We start from the raw sequence: 23,362 nt of genomic DNA, 5'->3' as shown, positions 1-23,362 counted from the left end.
GAAGACGACCATTATTTTTACAGTGAAGATCCGCCGAGAGGAATCTGAATTGGTTTACACAGTATGTGAACGAAACAGAAACAGAATAGCTGGAAGGAAAACATTACAGGGAGCACTCGAGAGGTTTGCGCGGCGAATGACCTTTTACAAGATAGCAACAACTAATATCACTAAAGACCCTTTATCTTTGATGCGATTGCTATCTGTCCTACTAAATAAAATAAAAAATAAACGCAGAATTGACAATATAAACCTGCCCGCAAAAAGTATTCTTATACTTTGAAAGAGACGTCGTGATTAAGTAAATTAAGACACTTTATCTAGCTTGTTCCACTACACCTAGGTGGGACTGTTAGGGGTAGTCATACGGCGCCGCTGTTGTTGGTAGTCACACGGTGTGATATCCTAGTTGTAGCGGAATAAATGTAAAGCGATTTGAACAAATTGAAAAGGCGCTTTCATAAATGCTGACATTTACTTATATTAATTTCAGAGTTACCTCCCGATTTTCTCCCACATTCTAGTCTCCCTATCTCAGATATGAAACCATATACAAAAATTCCACACACTCTAATTCTGCTATTATTAAACTAACTACAGAAGTATACCTGGAGGTTATTCTCAAATTTCACGAAAGGTCAAAACAATTTCAACAATTTGTAAATGTCCCCATCAATTTGTCTTTCAAAGCAAAACTACAGTATAACCTTATACTTATGTGTAAGAGAATATTGAAAATCAGAGCATTGTTCAATACGTCGTAACTACATACCAGTGGCGTACCGTGGCCGCTCCTATCCCGGGGGGCTGAAGAATATCACATTTTGCCGCCCCTTCCTCAACAGCCCGAAATGGTTGACCCAATTTTTTTTTCGGTAGTTTGAAAAAGTGAAGAGCAAAAAAAAATGGATTTTAGGCGTTAGCGCCCTAAAAGCAATGTATAGTACCATTTTTTCACAGTTCTTCAAATTTTTTCTTTACTAATTCTTTTTGCCGCCCCTTCTTCTTTTTGCCGCCCTTCTTTTTGCCGACCCTTCTTCTTCCACCGCCCCTTTGTTTTTTCCGCCCCTACTTTGACCCCGGGGGCGCCCCAAATACGCGCATGTGTAATACGGTATTGCATTTGCTTATGTCGAAATATTTCTTGATCATGACATAGCTCAGAAAAGGATGTAAAAATAAAGCAGCAGCCTGGAGAGCTTTTAATGGCATGGCTAAGATCTGGAAGTCATCGCTCTCAACTAGATTTAAGCAACGCTTATTTACAGCAACAGTGGAATCAGTACTGCTCTATGGGTGTGAGGCATGGACAGTCACTTCCAAACTGGCAAAGTAGCTGGATGGCTGCGTATACCAGACTGTTGAGGTCAATGCGTAATGTCCACTGGAAATAGCATATGGCAAACAAAGAGCTGTATCATTGTATATAGTGACCTTCCAAAGTGACACGGTTTGCTGGTCACTGCTACAGAAGCAAGACAGAGCCTGTATCTAAATTGGTGCACTGGATTCCGAAGCATAGGAAAAGAAAACAAGGAAGGCCTGCCCTGACATATGTCGACATTCTAAGACAAGACACCGGACTTGGAACTGCTGATATGACAACAGCAATGCAAGACAGGAAGATATGGAAGGCCATCACAGTTCTAGGACACCACTCGACATAATTAAATAGCAAATAAGCAACTTAACATGTAGCTACATTCCGTTTTCTCTCCTGTTAAATGTTATTTTATTTACTTGTAGATACATTATTTCTACTTTCGGGAGAGGTGTGATTACAAAACGACTGCACCCACGGTTGTTTGATGTGATCGTTTATTAATTTTTCTAGCAAAACATCATTCTAGACCTGGACAATACCAACATATATCACACTAATATACACATTATATTATTATGCTTTTTTGTGTAATTTTTATTCTATAAACTGTACATTTGTGTCCAAATTGAGGGCGCTATTTATATATATTTTAAAATTAAATTATCCAAATAAGTGAGTTACTCATTACATTTCACGATAAAAAGTTTTTTGAAAATTTCCTTGCCATTTGTTAGTATTTTGTCTGATAATTTAATACCATTATACAAGTATCTAGCCCTTTGAAAGATGCAAACAAGATTTAAGATGAATAGCGCCATCATTGTTCATCTACACTTAAAAATGACTCAGTTTTACAAGCCTTCAAACAACCGTGCCGGGCAACCGTGATCCCGAGTAAAAAGAAAGCATCTTCTATTTCATTAATTTCCAGATGCTGCAATTTTACTTGTGCGAGCATAATGGTGGATTTATACATCTATGATTTATATGACCATCTTACCGTAACAAAGATTATATCCTTCGTCGCTACCGTCGGGGCAGTGCCAAAGTTGATCGCAGACCAGTTGGTTGTCAATACACATAGAACCATCCTCACATGTGAAACAACTAGCGCTGTCACCTATAGAATGGAACCAAAAGGAAGCAACATTAGCGAACACAAGACTGGGTGAACTTATTTATTTTAAGCCTATGAGAACTACCTGCCGATTGGCCAAAAAGAAGTTTTCATTATCAATTGCACCAATCAGCAACATTTTTAGAATAATTTCACCACACAAAACAAATTGGGGTGAATTATTTGCAAAGCTCCATTCTGATTGATGATTACAGTAAAGATATCATGTAATTGACCAATCAGAGGTAATGTTAGAATGGCAGGTAGTGCTCAGGGGGTTAAGTATCTCTATAATTAACAGAAAAGAGTTCAAAATATGTCTGGATTACATACATACATACATATTAGAGCTTATAAAGCGCTATTACAAAAAGATCAAAGCGCTAAGTGATACAATGCAAAAACAAGAGAATGAACAAAAGCAAAGAGTCAAAAAGGATAATAATGAGCCTTAAGAGATTTTTTAAATGTTGCCACTGAGGTTGCCTCCCTGATGTTACGCGGGAGGCAGTTCCACAACGCTGGACCAGCAGAACGAAAAGACATGTCACCACTGCGATTTTTACCGATGTGAGTGTTCAGAAGACTGGTATCCATAGAGGATCTTGTGATGGGTCCAGATGAGCGCGTTCTGTATGAGAGTAATTCTGTGAGGTATGAAGGAGCAGATTCATGCAAACATTTGAAGACGTACAGACAGGGTTTGAATTTGATTCGATCTCTTACTGGCAACCAGTGAAGGTCGTGCATTAATGGTGTGGGGCTATCAAGTCTAGCGGCATAGAATATGAGTTTGGCTGCTTTGTGTTGGAGGGACTGCAAACGATCAAGGTCTTTTGATTTTGCTCCATAGAGGAGAGCATTCCCGGTGTCAAGGCGTGATATCACGAGAGCTTGCACAACTGTGTGAAGTGTTTTGTGGTCCAAAAAGCGACGAATACGGCGAATATTACGGAGCTGGAAATTGATTGAAGAAATCATGCTATTAATGTGAGGAGTCATCGTTAGGCGAGAGTCAAACACTGTGCCCAAGTTCCGAACATTATCAGATGGTTTAATGACGCTGTCTCCCACATTAAGTTGCAATGGCGGAAGTTTACTAAGACCTTGAGAAGTACCGGCTATGAAGATTCGCACGTTGTTGCAAGTGAGAAAATGAGGTGGATTTTCCTATCCCTGGATATCCGCACAAAAATTGATTTTGTCCCCGCTGATCATCATCAACGTATACTCTATTCAGTCTATCTAAACAGAGAAATAATTCTGCCTAATTACAGAGGTGTGAATACTGTTGTCATAAAACCGATATGGCTTACCACATATCCCCTTTGAGACACTAACCAATTAACAGCCCTCTTGGCATACAAGGCAAGTGACCAGTGAGAGGGGGATTAGTGACATTTGATTTATTTATACATGCCAGGGATTATACAGGAGGGGTTATTATCAATTAGTGAGCGATTAGCGGTTTCTGTTCATAGACTGATTGCAAACTAAATCACGTCACTGTACTAACATGTAGTATTCTACCAAGCCAAAGCTACCGCATTATTAAATGACTGTATAACCAATCTTTTACCACGTTTATGATAACATGTTGCTAAGGGATGAAATCAAAATTCGACCGGCGGTTGAACGGCGCGCCGCGGCGGTTCTGTCCGATTCCGTCCGGTTGCCATTGTTTAGAACAATAGCAACCAGACGGAACCGGTGGTCAACCGCCGGTCGAGTTTTGATTTCATCCCTAAAATCAAAGCCAATAGTTGTTGGTACTACTTCCTCCGGGTACTTACTTTGGAGTTTATATTGGACAGATATGAAGGTGCACAAAATCGGGGTGCATGGACAGTGAATGTCTGGGGTAAGCTTTTATGTGTGTCTACGGGAAAAATTGAAGTGGAATTACTTCTGTGAAACTTAACTGCAGAGTATAAAATGCCAGGAGCCAAGCAATGAACGTAAACATGAACAGATCTTGAAGTTTAAAGGTATGCGTACATTCAATTTCACTTAAGGGGTAGTACACCCATTGCATTTTTTTGCATTTTTTGCATTTTGTGAAGAAATGAGAAAAGAAATTGGACAAAGTGGTATGCAAAATGAAGGGGCAAATCTTCTCGTTCAATTGGTGGCATCAGTATCAATGACGCGTACATGCTTCTAATGGTATAAGCCAAAAGTGGTACATCACTGATGTTTTAAATTCACTTCATTTTGGAAAGCTTACTATCAACGGATTTCGTTAAAATTTTGGATATGTGTTGCTAACACATTAGGGAAATAATGTTGATATGTAAAATGGGAATAAGTGGTCCCTGATTTCTTTTATGACTTCATGAACTTGGTGCTCCACAACTATCAAAAAACGAACCGGTTAAAATGCTTCTATTTTCAATGTTGAGCTATATTTTGTATTTTGAACTTGCGACACTATTTCACTGAAACTTAATTAAGCCATAGGTAACAGGTTATCACAACCACACTACAGCAATGTTGAAAAAGATTGTATTTTTTGTCACCTATACCACCATATTAGGTAGTTTTCCGTAAGCTTCATTTTTGTGATTTTCAACTATTTTATATTTATTTGCCCAATCCATCTCAACTAGGCAATCTAAATTGTACTCACCATTTACAGCCCAAGGTATTTTAGTATATCCACCTCACACATTTCCATTATATATCCAGTAACAGACAAAATATCAAAATTGATGCCTCATTATGACATGTATGATATCACAGACTATCACATGTATTCAGAATTGATGCCTGAATTTGACCTGAACCAATTGACCTATAACCTGACCTTTGATGACCTTATAGCCTTTTTTAATCTCTTTTCCTAACAACACATTATGGAAGATACATACATGGTGTAGTATTAAATTGTCTATGTGGAAGAGATTATAGGCCTATTTAATTTATTCAGTGTTATAATCAGTCAGTGAGTACATTTCTATAGATAGTGTAACAAAGGATTTAATGTATTCTATTCATGTATTCTACTTGGACATGTTCAATAGAATAAATTATGGTTTGTTATGAAACACACATCTCAGTTACCAGGATACAGTAAACAATATAGGGCTAAAATGATTTTCTAAAATGGTTTAAAATCACTTTGTAGGTAGAGATATTTTATAAGTTTAGGACATGAGATGATGAACATATTTATGTAGTTCATAAATTTGCAAGAAAAAAAAGAAGAGGGGTACTGATGAAAATCAGGGTATTATTCCCCTTAAAACGGGAGATTTATCATGGTGAATGCATGGTACGGAGCAACATTGTGTGAGCCAATTTCAAGGTGATTAAACAAATGCGTTGTAAGAGTTATGTTTGGATTTAAGTGAAAAGTAATTTAGCATTGAACATATAATATGACCAGACATCCATTTCAGGGGCACATGCTTTACGCACAAAACCAAAAACATAACAACAAAAGCAGAATAAGGAACACTCTAAATTACAAGGATTTAAAAATAAATCCTTAAGACTGTAGTTAGGGACCAATCAATTTTAGATTTAAAATTAATCTTATAGATTTGAATTTTAAATCGTAAAGATTTAATTTTAAATCTGAAAGATTTAATTTTAAATCTTAAAGATTTAATTTTAAATCTAACACTTGATTGGTCCCTAATCACAGTCCCTTGGGATTTATTTTAAATCCTTGAAATTTAGAGTGAACGAGTCATGGATCGCTACCTCTTTCTGCATAGTCCCTGCAATAATACTTGAGGGTAACATACTTGATTGTTAGGAAACTTGTCAACTACCATAATGAAAAATTCAATTTTTGAACAGCAAAATCCGCCATGGATCGCACAAATACCTATTCCTCTTTTATGGTAACATGAGTTTGACATTGCGTTGGTCTTGTGACAGAAATATTTGAATATTATCATACTCATCACATACTTGGTAAGTTGTAAGCAAATTAATCAACCGTATCAAAATTATTGGCACCCATCAGCTTCCAGTAAATATGAACAAGGCTAGGCTGCACATCAAAATGCAACATAGGAGCTACCTTTATTTTATAGATGAATTTTATATACGTTCATTAAACTATAAATCCTGGGCATTCAAGAGGATCCAATGTTACATATTGAATAAGCAGGGTGGATGGGTACCAATCATTTTGATACAGCTTGTATGCCGTAGCATACAGCTCAGTTTTCTACAAGTTGTATTTGCTCCTGTATTTGTTGAGCTTGAGGAAAACATTGCTTATTTAAACAAAGTAAATACGTAACACTGTTCAATCTGAGAGACTTGAATCCGCCCTGAATGTGCGATGAAATAAACATAGTCGATACATCAAAACAGACAATCAAATTATATAGTGTGAGGAACTCGTGTGCATATTTTAATTTATTTTTTCAAAAAGTTGAATGCTTATAACTTTATAAGGTGGGTATACGAAAATGTTTACGAACATTGTCAGGGAAGGGGAATGGCTATAGAAACGGGGTTAACTATAGTTATCATTTTGACCGTGGGTAGTGTATCTAGTTTTCTAGGTCAAATAGGGGTACGGCTAAGGGCTACGATTAGGGTGACATGATTGAGGAAAAAGTTGAGAATAAGGTACGTTCGTAGTTATGTTAAAAACGCTATGCCAGGGCATATAGTTAACTTAAAAACAGGGACAATTTCGAATATTTATTGAATGTAGTTTTAAGTTATCAAAACTGTTTGCAATTAACTATTAAGACATTTTGACGTGACTTCCCGTATGTCGGGTGCATTTTCAGGGATTTTGGTACAGCGATACGCACTCACATACTCGTTTTCGGTGGGTTTCAGCAGAGAGAAATGCGCCTAAATTACACTATTGCGCACATTTCAGCAAATATCCGCCCCAAAACAGCACAATATTGACCAAATTGGGTGCTTTTTGCTTTTATGCAGAAGTTTTTTTTCTACGAAATCCATACCTTATATGTAATTAATTTAAATTCACATTGATCAGACCAGATTTGGCACACGGTCGATGTTTCTAGTTTAATTATCAATAAGCTCCTGACGACCCGAAATGACACTGTGACTAAGTTATTAAAATGTCAATAATCATGATAATTGAATTATCCATTTCAATCAGAATTATCTTAAATTTGAGTGGTGTAACATAACACTTATCCATCTGGAGAGTTAATATATAATTGAAGATGTTTACGTTATTATGGGTTAGTCATGGAAATTGAAAACCAATGAATTAATGAAAATCGTGTCGAATAAAAACGTTGTCACGGTGGTTTGTCATCTGAACAAGAAGAAATTGAAGAATAGAGTATCAGTATTAGTGGGAAGTCCCAAATCGGCGTGCTCAGGACCTCTCTGATAGTATCAAAGTACATGTCCAACTGCTCAAGTTGGTGTTTTAGGGAAGTGTATCAACGCGAGTAAATGAGAAGTATTTCAGGGAATACTAAGCGGTGAATGATGATAAAATTTGTGTCACGTATGACTTCGAAAATGTTACATCAAGTATGCACCAAAATAAAACTTTTTCACCATCTCTTTTGACTTTTGAATGCACAGCAAATAGTTTACCAAGAGCGTTGGCTAAAATGTAAAATATATTTAAATGAGCAAAATGCTAAACACAATATACTTCTATTGTGCTTGTACTACAAGTCTCAGCTAGATAGTCCATAGTTACTTGGCAAATTAATTGGGCGTGTGTAATTTACATTTTAGGTTTTTAGTTTTCCACTTTGCTAATGGAGTTAGCAGAGCCAAACGCAGCCAACGGCAACGAAATGGTCAATTACGAAAAGGTGGACAGTATCCCGGATTGTGATACTAAAACCTTATTTTTTTAAATCCGACATCAGTCTCATTTACCCGCGTTGTGTCACAATTTGTTGTTGATTTTAACTCAGGAAAAAGTAGCGCTAACAAGCCTTCTTGACTTCCTTAGCTTGGCTGAGTTTGGCTATGAACCCTCATTGATCATTGTTGATTCCAAATATATCTCAAGTATAATGGTCGCCTGCGTAGTATACTGGTCAGTGGCTGGTGTAATGCAACACCAATCTTGAAATCAAGTACGTGTTTAATGAATTCATTAAGAAAACGCGCTTGAAGTTCAATATGTTTGTCCGGGCAGGCCACGTCCTTTTATCGGGAGAGAGACTGATCAGGAAAAGTGGAAAACGTAAGAGGTTTAAGAAGGGATTTGTTATTTTGAAAGAGGTTTAAAGTGATGAATCTGTTTCGTACTTTTTCCCATATGCCAGTCGAGAAGTTAAAAAAATTATAATAATTAATTAATAATAAAGATCACAAGATGAAGATGAAGATGAAGATGAAGATGAAGATGAAGATGAAGATGAAGATGAAGATAAATATGAAGATAAAGATAAAGATCAGAAGATGAAAATGAAAATGAAAATGAAGATGAAGATGAAGATGAAGATGAAGATGAAGATGAAGATGGAGATGGAGATGGAGATGGAGATGGAGATGGAGATGGAGATGGAGATGAAGATGAAGATGAAGATGAAGATAAAGATGAACATGATGATGATGATGACAATGATGAATGACGGTGACATTGATTTTGTTATTCATAAACTACGTTGACGGCGATCAATGATAATACTCAAGTTATTTATTTATTTTTCTATTTATTTTTTGAAGATTTCTAGAAACGGGAAAATATACTTTATTCTTTCACTTGCTCATGTAATATGATAATGACAATGACGGTAATGATGGACAATGATGAAGAAGATGATACTTATGACAGTAACCTCGATGAGGATGAGGATGGCAACAACTAACGTTCCTGAAATCGAAGGAGCCTCAACTGTTGATGCTATAACGACTTGGGAACTGCAACAATATTTTATTAAGCAATTGAAAAACTTGTTCAACTCGTACTTCACAGATCCATACATATTCAATCAGACAACCTTGTTTATTTTCTCTTTGTATGTGCATGTTCGCTCTAACCAAACATCTCAAATCAATTGGACTACTCATACAGGCTGTATCAAAAAGATTGTGCTTCATCAATTTTCCATTTGTTTTTTTTTAATGCCTTCATCTGTGCAACGTACCATTGGATCAACTTGAAATGACCAGACCTTTAAATCTAATGTATAAAGTGTGGTCAGTTCAGGTGGATTCAATAGTGGATCTGGAAGAAGCACGCTTTTCTAAAACACTAATAAACGGGCAAAGAACAATAATTTTGATACAGCCTTTATAAACCTGTACACATGATAAGGGCAAGGAAACTTGGTTTACTCGCTCGTAAAATAGGGATCGTATGAGTATATCAGCCTGGTCGCTAACAGCTCAAGGGGGATCAGAGACAAATGATCATGTTGGATATGCCGCTAATATGAGTTCCACCCCGGGTTTCACTTTTAACGTGCGTCTGACATTGCCCCTTTTTTATTAATTTGGTATCAAAATTTGTATTTTCTTTGCAAATTTTGCCAAAAATACCCAATTTTATCTTATTGGAGTCCAAACTTCAAATTTATGTGACTTTTTATTTTAATATTGCCAAATATGATGGGTCAAATCCCGGGGGTCAAATATTTTGGAAATCATGGGTCTACTGTCAGATTCTTGGAGACATCCCTACTTAAACCAAACTTGAATACCCCCGGCCCCGCTAACAGATCACATCATGAATTCGCACAAAAGTGGTGGTTTATTAAAATTGCGATAAAGCGATCAACCATGACTTTTATACAGAAGATTGCTTGAAGTGTTATGCTAACAAAATGGAGGACTAATCAAGTTTATTTTAGTGACACGCCATATCACTATTTGTTAACCTGTCAAATATGACGAACTATTCCACATTTTAGTTGTCACTTTAAAGTCTAATTCATCAATGTTCGATTGACGAGTCGAGTGTTATTTCTTATGCCAGGAAGATTGTCATAACACTTGATTTTTTCTTGAATCAACTGTCTTTAGTTTATTCATTTCAACTTCTGCATTAAAAACCGCAGCTGGTATTTGAAGAGAAATAACATTCTTCTTGATTTCCTTGTCACAATACGAAGAATCATTAAGTGACAGCCCGCGGAAAATGAGCCTTGAAAATACGACCTTTCTTCGGTTGATGGGATACTGAGGGGACTGAGGTACGTGTCAATATGAGAGGATTACAATGCCGGTTTTGATCCCTTAATATCCCCCAAATATAGGAGTGGCTCCCATAGGACCATCACCTATTCTTCCTTCACCGATGTTCACGTCCCCTAAATATAAGAGTCACTCCCACAGGACCATCACTTATTGGCCCAATTTTGGGTTTTTATGCCACTAAAATTAAATCATGACTCCAAACTAAAATTACCACTTTATTAAACAAGCAAACAGCGAAACACAAAACTGGGCATTTTTTCCTTCTCAGGTTCGTTTAAATCGGGGTTTATTTTTATAAGGTAAAATGAACTAGAATCGGGGTCACGTATTTCTACCGGTAAGACGTAAGAGCAAATTATTATGAACATCAAATATTCATTCACGAACTTTATTGGTATGCAATAGTGTCACTCTTAAACCACTTTACCATATTTTGATTCAGTCAAATATATAAATCGTTATTTTTACTAATCCCCATTCATAAATAAAAACAGCACTAATTTTTCAAATTTAAATAGGTTTAACAGTTTTATTGCAAAATCAACAGGTAAAACAGTGTTAATTTTCTGGAATCGGGGACATTAAATCACCTATATAGCTACCATGTTGCCAAACTACGTTCGTTTTGATTACTACACAATCGGTCGCTTCAAGTTATGAATTGATTTTAGTTTTGTTCACGTGGTTTCCTATTAGCCTGCCTCAGCTCTTGACTGACGTCATTACCGATACCTTTGTCTGTATCCTTTGTTAGAAACTTAAAACTGGTAGAAAGCAGTTTCGGTTTTCATTGGGCTATTCCAGAAATTTTCCACACACCCCCCAAAGGTGACAAAGTTCAATTTAAAACAAAATGTGGGATTTCCCATGAATGATTTCCCGAGCCACCCATGAGATAACAATGGGATTTCCCAGCCAAATATTTAGAGTGTACATTTGGGACTTGGGATTTACATGCATTTACACCAAAAAGTGATCGGAATTCCCAATTTTTCACATACCAATGTGCATCTGGACGGGAAATGGGATGTTCTTTTGACATTTCATGATAGGAATTCCCAAGCAATATTGAGGGGGAAAGCTGTGGGAAATCCCAATGTCACCTTTGGGGGTGTGTGGAAAATTTCTGGAATAGCCCATTTCAGTTTGTTACATAATCGTGTGACCGCAGAATATCAGTTTTGAAGTTACCTTGATCAAAGTGTTCAAAAGAAGTTTTTAAATTTCGCAGTAAAATATTCACGAGCAGAGAAGTCGAACAAGTCAATTTGAAAGTGTGGTTTAGATCGCCGAATAATCCTTGGGTTATTTCCTGTGAAAAAATACAAACCATCGAAATATTTCCACCGAGATTACAAAGAATAGATACTCGAGTGTCTGTTCATATGCATATCGCATGCATGAGGATCGATTGAAGCTATATTACTTCCAATATAGGCTAGTTGACTTTTATTCAAGTTAGTTATTGCTCGAAAGAAATGAGAGGAGAGAAAGAGGGGATGTGGGTGTGTGGGGGTGGGGTTAGGGAGGAAAAAAAGAAACAGAGGGGGGAGAGGATCGGAAGAGGGAAGGGAAGGAAGGGTAGAGTAGAGATCGAGAGTGGAGTTAAATAGTGTGTAGGGGAGAGGAGATGTCTAGTGTATGGGGAGAAGAGCGGGAGAAGTGAGGGGGAGAAGGAGGCACTGAGAAGAGGAGGAGAGGGAATAGGGGAAGGGGGAGGTAATATAGGTGAGTGGAGAAGGCAATAGGCTATTATATACTTATAGTAGTACAAGTGTTATACTATTATATACTTATATAGTACTAGTGTGTGTCCTATCTACACTAAATTTGAATTTATTATTCTATCACTGAGTTTATAACTCTAGCACTGAGCGAAAAGCGGATGGTATTTGACCAATGACCGATGGCGCTTTCCACAAAGCAGCCAAAAGTGCTCTACCTCATTGGGTAAAAAGCAATCGCTGTCCCTTAGCGATGTATAGAATAAATTCAGCTTTAGTTGTTGTGATCCCCTGCTTTTTGGTTTCTGAACAAAAGAGAAACATAAACTCATAACTTGAAAAGAGAGAATAGCCTTTAAAACCTTATTAATCTCTTTCACAGCCTATTATAACCTGTAAATCTGGACCACAAAATGCAATCTCTTTGGTCTGTGTAGAAGCCTAGCAAGTGAGCATGAAAAATTAATGCTCTCCTCGAGACTGTGCTAAACAACATTAAGCTTTTAAAAGTTGCATTCGTGAATAAGTAACCATTTCAACAGCTTCTTTTCAACGACTATAATAAATCATACATTGCATTAAGAGTGGTTTGATGACTTAATAGTTCAGTCTCTGCCAAACCATTTCTGTCTATAAGAGCTTTAACACTAGGATCCGCAACATGTTCATCTATCAGGGCACAGTTCTTTAACCCCAATACATTTGTATATTCATTGAATGACCTTTGAAAATTTGGGTACAAAAACCCATACTCTGCAATTTGAGGTCAAATTTTGCACTATGATTGTTTAATTGAGGTTATTAAACTGTGCCACTGGGATGAGGCTATTGTGGTCCATAGTGTTTGTTTGTACTTGAACTAGAAGCCGAGAAAAATCATATCTCTTGGTATAGAATTGCGTAAACAAAAATATTATGAAGGAGACGATAGAAGTACATTAATATTACGAATGAAACAAAAGACCCCAAGTTTCATTATGTTTCAAGCTAGATGATATTTTCTTGCGTGAGCAATAACAGGGAATGTTTACCCTGTCAACGGATTAAAATACCTTACAATAATGGTATAATGCGTTATAGGCTACTGTTTTGTATCTTTCTTGATGTCAACATTGATAGCAATGTGCACTTACCGCTTGCTGGATTAACGCAATAAACTCGTGAAGATGGGCTTCAGGGGTTTGGGTGGTGTGGTGTGAGTGTGGGTCATGACGGATGCGTGTAGTACTCGGGGAGCTAGGACCACTTTCTGTGCACCCCACAGGACCAAACCAAACCAAACCAAATTTCTTTCGTTTAGAAAGTGGTCCTAGCTCCCCGATAGTATAGGTCTTGGGAGAGAATGTGTGAAGGTCGTGAGTGTGCATGTTAAATTCACATACTCGACCTTTACTGTTTTTGCGGCTTTGTACATTTTTGTTGTTAATTGGTCAGAATGCATAATCAAAGTGGGAAATTTTAAATATTTTTTGTATTGTATCTTTAAAAGTGATGATGATAAGTACATAAAAGTATAGATTTTCAGAAAGGAAATGATGCAAGAAATCCAACTAGCATAACAATTTTTTTCAAATTTGAGCAGTTTTTGAGAAAAGTGTCAAATTTAATTTTCCATGCCAATTTTTTTCAGTCCACCACATAACAACTTACCGTAAGTATTCAAATTGACAATAAATTGCATATTTGTATTCTATGTAGGCCTATACTTTTATTTACTATGATCATTACTTTTAAAGATATAATACAAAACAATGTCTAAAATTCCTCACTTTTATGGATCCTGCGTGCCACCTTAAGAAAAATTTGAATTGAAGAAGCACAGGACTTTTTAATACTAAAATGTTGAGTGAGATTTTCAGAATGTGGCCCAAAGACTTATTCATCAAGAGGCGAATCACGCCCACCTCTGGCACCTCTGAGAGGACGTTATTGTTATTGCTAAAAGTTAAAAACAAAAACAACAAACAAAACAGATCGATATTTTACTTCGATATTTTAATTTCGCATTTGCCGATATTCGTATTGGAAAATAAAACGAGCAGAAAAAACTAACCGACGAGAGATGGCTCATATGTACAATCTAAGAAGATTGAAGAAATGTCATTTGTCTGTATAAGAAATTTGATAATAAAAAGATACAGGCTTAGTATAGAGTAATATTGGTACATAAGCCTACATATAAATGCACTTATGCTATCAATAAAATAAAGCAGATGATATCGAACGGTCAAATTTACTATTAAAATATTTGTTTTGTGTGATTACAGACGTTTCATAGCGTTACCATTAGGACTGATTATACCGACAGAAAAGAAAACATGGCTAAGGAATTAGATAAGTGTGAAAAAAATATTTTAGAAAAACCGTTTTTATAACAAATTGTAAGACCTATTAATCCCGGCTTTTAATGTTACCACTACGACTTGAATTATTCCGATAGAAATGTGTCAGTAAGCTTTTAAGATGCCGATATCATTGTCAACTCGTAGATGATATTAAAAACTGGGTCTGTCTATTCACAACCACATCCTGTTGTAGTTCTGTACACTGCAAAAAGTGTGTTTAGGAATTAAACACTTTTCTAAACACTATCTTGCACCATGTTTTTAAACATGTTTAAATGCTACACATGTTTAGGAATTTGATGGACTGTGTTTAGGAAATTTGACATTGGTGTTTAGGAATCAAACATGTTTAGAAACGTTTTGCAAGAAAAGTGTTTTATTCCTAAAAACCAATGTCAAATTCCAAAACATCATGTGTTAAATTCCTAAACACATACCCATCAAATTCCTAAACATGTGTAGCATTTAAACATGTTTAAAAACATGGTGCAAGATAGTGTTTAGAAAAGTGTTTAATTCCTAAACACACTTTTTGCAGTGCGCTGTCTGCACACCCCCATCACGTCAAGTGCCCCCGAGATGGAGCGGTTAGTAGCTATATATCAGGGCTGGCTGTCACTATAGGGTTTAGGAATCAAGCATGTTTAGAATGTGGTGCAAGAAAAGTGTTTAATTCCTAAACACGCTTTTTGCAGTGTATTCGTTCATTCATTTGTTCATGTACATAATAGATTTTTTTCTTTCCTTCGGGGACTAATGTTAAATTAACGATATCAGTTTTAACGCAGGAGACTTAGTAAATTAGGATTATCACGATTGTGTACATTTGTAACATACGTATTGTTTGGAAAATATGTTCCCCAGTGTGCATTAACAGCGATGTTTCAAAACAAAAAGACAATGAACTTGCAATATCAGCTTTTCGGAATACGGAGGGTATAAATTTACTGCAAAGAACATTTCGTTATAAGTTTGTTAAGCCCAATGTTGGATTTAAAATGGGCCTTGGTGTAAAAGCTTGTCTGAACCATCATTTGAGAAAGGGCAGAAAGAGAGAGGGGCTAGAGGGAGAATGGTGAAAAGAAAAAGGGAGGAAGAAAGCAAGAGGGAGGGGAGAGAGAGTGGGAAAACAAATATATAAAGAGAGTCAGAGAGAGGGAGCCGGAATGAGAGTGGAAAAGAGAGGGAGGAGAGGAGTGCATGGGAGAGATGTAAGACATGCATCTCGAAGCTAAATTCTAAATCAAAGTGACACTGCAATAAAGTTAACTTGTTCATACGCTCGTAGCAACAAGATTGAAAATCGAGAAATATTTTGGTTCTTGTATAGAATATTTGCATCATTTGCATTAATATTGTAATGGTTTTAAATTATATATCATTTTTAAATGAAAGTGCAATCGGTCATAGCCTATATTACATATCGTTTTGCTACAAATAACTTTACAAAAAAATTATATATAAACCATATTAAATTTGTACTATTCACCGTCAAGGACATGTCTCGGTTCAGTCGACGGGGTTATTGGTTGGCCTGGTTCGGGGAAAGAGTTTGGTGAATCAAAATAATAATAATAATAATAATAAAAATAATTATTGGAAAATGCATGTTCATTATCTTACGGTATAAGATCTTACTGTAAAATCTGAATAATAAACGGGAATTACGTTACTATATACTGTGCTTGTGAAATCATGCAAACGCTTGGGGTTCACTATGGTTTTATATCGCGTCTTCGCTCTATTTCCTCTTCGGTCATTTAAAGACACTAGGATTTTTCCGAGCTTGTTTAAAGCAAAACCAGCGAACAAAACATCTGTCCGATGTCAAAATCGTTGACTATTAAATCTATTGCAAAAACATGTTTCATTGAATCTAAATTTCCTCAAGCATTTTTTTGTGTTCGAATAATGTTTTTACGTATGTGTATAGAATACACCGTATCAGCGAGACCTGGGGCAATTTGCGGAAATCTAATATGCGTTAAAAATAAACGTAGATAACAAGCACATTAGTTTAACTATTAAATTAAATATAAAAAATCAACCTATTGTTCTGTTCCTTTTAATTCATATAAATTTTTCAAAATTAAGATTTTCCAATTAGACGTCCCTCGTATAATAATCTATTAAATTATAAAACAAAAGATCAAAAAAATTCTTTTGTTCCTTTTAATTCATATAACATTATGAATTTTCTATTTATATGTTGCCGGTATAATAGTCCGAAAGTTCAAACAAAATATAATGATTTTTGTCAGAGTCAGCTAAACTCTAAAACTACTCATAATATTACTACCCCCACCCCTAAATTTTTTATCTATATAGCATGAAAAAAAATGGCACATGTTTACGCCCAAACATCCTAAGCTAATCGTAGATCTAGCCTTTGCGCTCATTTTAGTGATAACATTTTTACCCCAGCACCTTTCCCGGGGGTAGGACCGGCCGTCAAAGATGACCATAAGGGGGAGGGGTGAGGCCCGCCATTGGTTTCTACAGTAAAATCAATGCTCTTGTAACATTATGACGTTATAGCGACATTATGTGCGGAATGTTTGTACTTATTTTGGTATCACTGGATAGAGGAGTTCAGTTTAATTAAACGACGTTAACTCGTTATCCTCGCTCGCCATCCACCCGTTCTTCTTTCATGGTATATGGTTTGTTATAGGTCGTTGAAACAGCACATAAAAATGTACTCTAAGGATTATGGAAATTGGAGATTTCCCGCTTTGAAAAGAAAACATCGCTTGATATACCGCATGCAAGTACTGGACACTGTAATGCAGTGCATGCATGTGTAAGATAGCATTTACAGTTGATGTAACATTTCATGTCCCTTAAATGCATTTTTGATAGGGTTTCAATGTTATTTTAAAATTATACAAACGAAATCAGTAATGATACAAAAATGATGTATTACTTTGATCGTCATTTTATGGATGAAAACCGTTGGTAAAAGAATTACAGATTTAGTTCAAATTACTGGTGGTTATTTTTTTTTGCCCAATCAATGTTGTCATGCAGACTTCCTATAACTACAAACTGATTTATATATCAAGTTCAAATATTTATTGCATTTCATGTGTTACTTAACATTTCCGTGAATTTTAGGGAAAAATAGACAACTTGGTAAGTTAGCAAACCAAAATATAAATCGCGAAAAAATATGAGCATTACGAGCGCTAACCGGGTTCCGCCCACCACTCATCGAGTCATACCAAAGTCATTCCACCACGATCACTGAACCAATTATTCAAGCTGTACCATCCCCTCACCCAATCACTAACACCGACCCCCAGGCCCGATCGCGCAATAATTATGATATAAACTGGGAGCCACTTCCAATTAGTAAAGGGATATGATGCGATGCGTGTTAACCCAGCGACCGGTAAACACACATTGCTATGGAAATTTGGAACGTGAATATCTTGACATTCATTCAAGTTTGTTGGACCGTGGACATAAACAAAATCAGAATCGGAATCGGAATGAAAATAGCGGACATGGTCAATCCAAAATGACGACCAGAATCAATAATGTAGTAAAAAATTCGCAATTTGATGCTATGTTCAATTACAGCGCTAGTCGAAATGGGCTCACACCTGACCATCATTAAATAATGCACAGACATGAATGTCTGAAAACTTTTTTTATATTTGAAATCTTTATGCAAGATTAATCGTAACTTAAGATCAGTTCGGATTTCAGATGTACTGAATTGATGCGGAATTAGTATTCGGTGTTTTGCCCCATTCCGCTGTCTCCCATAAACAAATAGTGTATCTGTATATAAATTATGAAACAGATACTGTCATCTCACGTGGGATACACAAGTGTTTTTGAGCGAGTCTCCTTCCCACGTTAAAATGTAGTATCTATTCATGGCTCCTGAAAAATACGGAAGATTTGGATTTCAAATATCGCCTGCTCAGTGCCAGAAGTTGGTAAGTGCAATAGATGCCCTGTGAACATTTGGCAATTTACACACAGTATATTATACTCATCTACACATGGCAGCTACACATGGCAGCTATTGCACTTACCCACTTCTGACACTGAGCAGTCAATATACATGTCCTGTTTTGCCAAATGAATTGTAACTAAATCCTAATCCATTAGATAGCACTAACTGGCGATAAAAGTTCAACTTTAATATTTTTGCAATTTTTTCTTACACTTATATTGTTAATGTCACAAAATTTAAAGACTTGGCACAAGTTTTAGGAAACGTTCAAAATCTCGATGAGTATAAACATGATAAATAGGCTAAGAGTTTACTTAAATTTGAATATTGTATAATCCTTTTGATAATTCGTTATAAAAGTGATTAGAAAATGTGTTTTCCAAAACTTAGAATGAATAATCCGAAATTAGTGTTTGTACAAGACCATGAAGACCTGATCACTATAATTATTCAAAAACACCCTAAAACGCAGGTTTAAAGCCCCTTTTTCCAGAAAAATTGCCAAATATTAAAATTTGACTTTTATTGCCAGTTAAAGTGCTAAGAAATGAAAACGAAAAGGATGAGATTCGCTGGACACTGTGCCAGAAATGAAACAGAGATTTGCTGTGGCAACCTACATAATATTAAAAGATCAAGTAAGCAGTCAAATGATTGGGCATATTAGCTATGGTTCATTTGGCAACAGGATAATATATATATATATATATTTTAATCCCAACAAAATATAGTGTTGTATTTTTCATGGATTTTTCTGGAGTACAAGTAGAGCACAGCAGACACTTTTTCTTTACCTGAGAGGCAGATTATTAAGTCCGTCTTTTTTCCGAAGTAAAAAGCAGTATCTGATATAGGGAATAACAAGAAAGATCCTTCTCTTTTTTTACTTGGAATGACAGTCATGTCGCTTTGGAAAGAATCGTTCAAATCGTGATCAAACATAATCGCTCCCGGGTATAGCGCTCACGCTCGAGTAATATGATTTCAGCTTCAAAATCCCCTGAGCTACGGAAACCTATAGAGGATACTACATGTGAGCACCACGAGAGGAAGTGTAGCTTCTCATGACCGGAGGAATGATCTAATGTTGATTTAATTTTTGCTGACCAAACATTATGATCGATAAATGGTTTATAGAACTGACAAGTGTTTGTATAATTTTTTTTCAAGCAACAAACAAAGAACAACATCAGCAACAACAACATACGAGGAGGGGGAGTAGAGAGAAGGAGGAAAAAGAAAATTGTTAAGCCGATTGGTATGACGGGAGCCATATTTTTCGAGTTTTAGCCATTTAACTAAAATTTTACAGTGCACTTTTAAGGGCTGGGGTATGAACGTTTGGACAGTATTTATTGTGGGACATTAGAGCACATCAGACATATCGAATTGCATTCTGAATACGAAGAATGTCATTCTGATATCAAATAATTTTGATTTTTGAAATTCCCAATTTAATACACATTTTATGGCAAATCATTAAAAATTGATATTTTTGATATTTAACAGTACTTGAAGTAAACTTTAGAAATCTGATGATTTATACTTAAAGTGTATGTAGGTGGGATGAAAAGCCGACGATCAATTGAAAATTTTGACCTTTCGTATTGAAGATATGGATTTTTTCCCAAAACACCAAAAAAATTAGGTCTTTTTGGAAAAAAAATCCATATCTTCAATATGAAAGGTCAAAATTTTCAATTGACCGTCGGCTTTTCCTCCCTGCTACATACACTTTAAGAATATAACATTAGATTTATATAATTTACTTCGAGGATTGTTATATATCAAAAATTTGAATAATATCAAATTTTTATAATTTGTCATAAAATTTGTATTATATTGTGATTTTCAAAAATGAAAATTATTTGATATCAGAAAGACATGCTTCGTATTCAGAATGCAATTCGATAGGTCTGAGGTGCTCTCATGTCTCACAAAAAATACTGTCGAAACGCAATAAACGCTCATTTTAGATCCCTTAATATAAGGGAGTACTGCACCCCTGGTCAATTTTGTGCCTATTTTTGCATTTTTCTCAAAAATTATAGCGCATTGGTGACAGGTAAGATATAGGGGCAAAGACTACAACTACTGAACTGAAAATTCATCAACTCAAGTAGTTATTGATTTATTGATCAAATATTGGTTTTCCCTCATTTTTGACTGTATTAACTCCACAACTGTTATCTGTGCTGAAATAAAATTTCCAGTGCAGTAATTGTAGTCCTAAATTGCCCCTATAATATACATATCTTACTTGTCACCAATGCGCTATAATTTTTGAGAAAAATGCAAAATTAGGCACAAAATTGGGCAGGGTGTAGTACCCCCTTAGAGCATTGATCTTATAAGACATGCTCGCTATTTATATTTCCACGGGTCTTGCGGTTCTTGAGTTAAGGCCATTTATAAAAACTACAGTTTTTGGCGTTTTCCCCTCCCATGAAAAAATTATACACATGGGGCAGCCATGGCATCCCATATTTCAAGTCTATGGAATCTCCTTTATAGATCCCATACCATGCCTCTTGTATGTCAGCTTTAATTGGTGTCAATGTTTGAGGGCAACCACCGCTATGTCATCCCCCATGCACTCCGAACCATATCAGCCTCAAGGAGGAGAAACAAAAAGATCGAAAGAACAAGGAGAACGAGAAAGAAATTAAAGAATAATAGAAGAAAGAAGATGAAATTATGATTTATGAGAAAGAAAAGATAAAGAAATGAAGAAGAGGAAATAGAAGAAGAACATCACCAAAAGGAAAGATAAAATCTAGGAAAAAAAAGAAGAGATTCACAATATTGTACGACATTAACAGATTATATTGTGGGTTTTTATACATTTTCGAGACATCAGATACATATTTAATAGAACAACACTACTCAAAATAAAGGATCAGAAACTGACAATCCTGATGTATTCTTTCTTTTTTGTTCACATGCAGTGGACTTTAGTTTAGTGCGGCGAAAACATTCGTCCCATTTGTCAATTTTTTGTCCCATTTTTAGTCATTATAATGACACTTTAATTCTTTGTATTTACCGTCCCTAAACAATTTTTGCGGGTAATTTACCCCGACTCCCCCTGACCACTCCCCTGTAGCCAGGATAAGCATGATAAGGATTATATTCTTTATAATTTAGTAAAAAAAAGTTTATATTCGAATTTAAAAAAAAACTCTTTGAATAATGGCACAAAAATATACGGGATTTCTCAAAGTGGCTTGATAAGGCCGTGTAAAATTAATATTTTGGTTCTCGTCCCCTCCCTCCTCAATTTCTGGGATTTGTCAGATTTTTTTTTTTTTTTTTAGATATTTCAATTTTTTACGCCTTTGGAATGATTTATGAAATCTTCATACATATAAATAAGTTTATTAGAGAACAAGCATCACTTCCAAGTCTTTTTTTTTTATTTTAGGGGTTTATCCCTCAGAATCTCACATTTGAAAAAAAAAAAAAAGGGCCTCATTGTTTCCTCGAGCACTGTTGGAGAAGACCGAAAACTACTGACAATGCTAATTTTACATTGAAAAAAAAAAAAAAAAACACCTCCCTCCCTCATCAATTCATGAAAATCCTCTGGACGAGAACCAAAACATTAATTTTATACGGCCTAAACAACCGAAGTCTCGGCTTACAGCTTTTATATCGCTCGAATTGCTACCAAGCCCGAAAGAATCAATCTCTACGATCACTCGTTAAGAGGTCATCATGATACACCTATATTGGTGATATTATTATTATCTATTTCTGGCATAAAACATTAGCAATGGGCGCGAAATATCAATGAGTTAAGCATGTGTTTCGAATATGTTAACCCACGAATGCACGACAAAATTAATAAATCGGTTATATCTACGGGTAATGTGCTGTAGATTACAAAATAGATAAATGAAATAATGACAACTTGATTTACTACTTTTGTGCCAGATGTGTTTTTAAGAGTGCTCAGTTAAAGTGGTTGGAATTCATCATCATTATTATCTATCATCATCGTCGTCATCTTCACCATTATTTTTATCATCATCATCGTGGTCGTCGCCATCATCATCATAATTATCATCATAATCGTCGTTGTCATCATCATCATCATCATCATCATCTTCATCACTATCATCATCATAATCGTCGTTGTCATTATCATCATCAGCAGTGATGATAATATAACATAGGTGATGCAGTGATGATGATAATGATGATGATTATATTATCATCACTGCTAAAAAAAGTTGTAAAATCATCTTTTATATTGTCTGTTTATATCTATTTTTGAAAAGAAAGCTATAAATTTTCATTCTTTTCTCCGTATAAAATCGCGCACAGAAAGTCTAGAAAAGGGAGATAGGATTAATATTGACCGAATAAAATGGCAAGCCAAAAATCCATGCAGAAAAGCGAGATGGGATTAAGATTGAGAAAATAAAACACATCTGCAGACGATTTATCACGGCAAACATCGCAGGGATCTCAGCCAGATCAAGTGATATTGTCTTTCGATGAACATAGTAATGCTTAATGTGATCTTATGTCTTATTTTCAGATATACTATTTCCCCGAAGACAGTGTTATACACAGACCTCTCGGCCTCTTTTCCCTGTTTCTATTTCTTATTTTCCAATTCATCCAATATCCTCCCTTTCTTTCCTCATTTTCACTTTAAAATAAAAAGGGGAAACGCTCTTTTCCCTGATTCTACTTTTTATTTTCCAAATCATCCAATATCCTCCCTTTCTTTCCTCATCTTCACTTAAA

The 23,362-nt window shown here is 35.7% G+C and overlaps 1 protein-coding gene across 1 annotated transcript in view; it reads right to left on the bottom strand.

Annotated features, from left to right (window-relative positions):
* Nucleotides 1–23,362, bottom strand: part of LOC140136193 (uncharacterized) — a 47,088-nt gene that overhangs the window by 8,259 nt on the left and 15,467 nt on the right. Inside the window, 1 exon segment of the mRNA XM_072157900.1 lies at nt 2,325–2,444. Within this exon segment, the coding sequence (XP_072014001.1) occupies nt 2,325–2,444 (120 nt within the window).

Source organism: Amphiura filiformis, chromosome 16, assembly GCF_039555335.1.
Source record: "Amphiura filiformis chromosome 16, Afil_fr2py, whole genome shotgun sequence".
NCBI classification, from domain to species: Eukaryota; Metazoa; Echinodermata; class Ophiuroidea; order Amphilepidida; family Amphiuridae; genus Amphiura; species Amphiura filiformis.
Note: the sequence above shows the minus strand (reverse complement) of the source record. Positions and strands in the feature narration are given on the sequence as shown.